A 1,548-nucleotide genomic window follows, 5' to 3' on the forward strand; every position below is an offset into this window, starting at 1 on the left:
GGGGGATGAGGGGGGAGGGGGATGAGGGGATGAGAAGGAGAGCAGATGAGGCAATGAACGGATGAACGGATGAGCGGATGGGCGGATGAGCGGATGGGCGGATGAGCGGATGAGCGGATGAGCAGAGAAGGGAGAGAACGACGCGAGATCAGCATCGGCACAGAGAATGCCCCGCCCCCCCCCCCCCTGAGGAGGGATGGCGAGGCACCGGACAAGGCCACGCACTCATGAAGGCCTCCTTGGCACGGGGAGCGTGGTTCTTGTCGGGGTGGAAATTGAGGGCAAGCTAACACCATCGAGCAGAGTCAGCACAGGGAGGCAGGAAACCGGGGCGAGGGGGGGGGGGGGAGCGCCGAAGTGGCGGGCAGCACGCGCGACAAACCCCCGAGGGCGTCGCCCCCCGTGCACCGCTTCACGTACCCGGCGATAGGCCCGGCGGATGTCCGTCTCGGTGGCATTTTGCGCCACACCGAGCACCGAATAGTAGTCATTGCATCGCAGGATGGCAGCCACGGCCTCCTGCTGCTCCTTCGTGTACGCGGGGGCTGTGGCAAGCCGCAGGGGGCAAGGGGCGCCAAGGCGGGCGGGCGCAAAGTGGCATTAGTCGAGGGGGCGCGAGCGAGCGAGCGAGCGAGGAAGGGCCAGGCCGGCGGGCCGCACCTTGGTCGGTCATTCCGCGAGGGCGAACAAGGGGACTGGCCGACGGGCAAGAGGGAGAAGGAGGGAATGAGAGAGGCCGAGACTGGGTAGGGACAGGCTCCGGCGGTTAAGGGGGAGGGGAGGGGCAACAAGCGGCCAGGGCAGGGCGGGCAAGAGGGGGGGGGGGAGGTAAAGGGGGGGGATGGCTCGGCCGGCCGGGGTCGCGGGTGATCGGCGGGCGGGCACTTCAGTGGTCACCCCCGCCCTGCGCCGGGCCCCGGGCCCGGGGGGGGGGGCGAGGCCTCCTTCCCGCCGCCCAGGCCGGCCGGGTTCTGGAGGGACGAAAACAGATGGCCGCCCCCCCCCCCCCCCCGGCCCGGGGTCCCAGCCTACCTGGGCAGGAGGGCGGACCAAAGAACATGTGTGGCCTGGCGCTCGCCCGTCCGCGTCTGCGTGTGTGTGCGTGCGTGTGTGTGTGTGTGTGTGTCCGTTCGACGGGAAACGAAGCGACCAGAAGAACGCCGCCCTGGTGTGCACCAATAAACAATCTCCACGGCGCGGCGTGCGGCCGGCGCCCGGGCCCTCCAACGCTTGCGACCGGCGAGCGCAGGCCCGGCGCGATCACACCGGCCGACGCCGCACGGGCAACGAGGGCGCGCCTGCCAGGCGCCGTCCCCCCCCCCCCCCCAGGGGCGGGGGCGTCTCGCCCAACCCCCGGCCGGGGACGACCCGCGGGGGTGGCGCCGGCCGGGCCGGGGCCCGGCAAAAGCAGCCCATGTCGATGGCCAGGCGCGCCCACCGGCCCCCCCTCTCCTGCCGTCCCCGCCGTTCCTGCCGCCGGGCGGCGTGCGTCTGATGCACGCGCACCGAGCGCAGGGCCGAATCATTAACCGACCGATCCCCCCCCCC

General features: G+C 71.8%; 1 protein-coding gene across 2 annotated transcripts in view; it reads right to left on the minus strand.

Annotated features, from left to right (window-relative positions):
- Positions 1–823, minus strand: part of H696_06026 — a 2,549-nt gene extending 1,726 nt beyond the window's left edge. The window contains exons 1-3 of one of the 2 annotated variants that reach the window (XM_009499792.1): positions 661–823; positions 421–545; positions 226–286 (exon numbers count right to left, since the gene is read on the minus strand). In XM_009499792.1, coding sequence (XP_009498067.1) covers positions 226–286; positions 421–545; positions 661–673 — 199 coding nt within the window. In that variant the 5' untranslated portion in view covers positions 674–823. Of the gene's footprint in view, positions 1–225; positions 287–420; positions 600–660 lie in introns of those variants that run through there. The other variant, XM_009499793.1, reaches the window with a different exon arrangement.
- Positions 824–1,548: the final 725 nt, after the last annotated feature.

The sequence above is a fragment of the Fonticula alba genome (assembly GCF_000388065.1).
Source record: "Fonticula alba strain ATCC 38817 unplaced genomic scaffold supercont2.17, whole genome shotgun sequence".
Classification (NCBI taxonomy): Eukaryota; order Rotosphaerida; family Fonticulaceae; genus Fonticula; species Fonticula alba.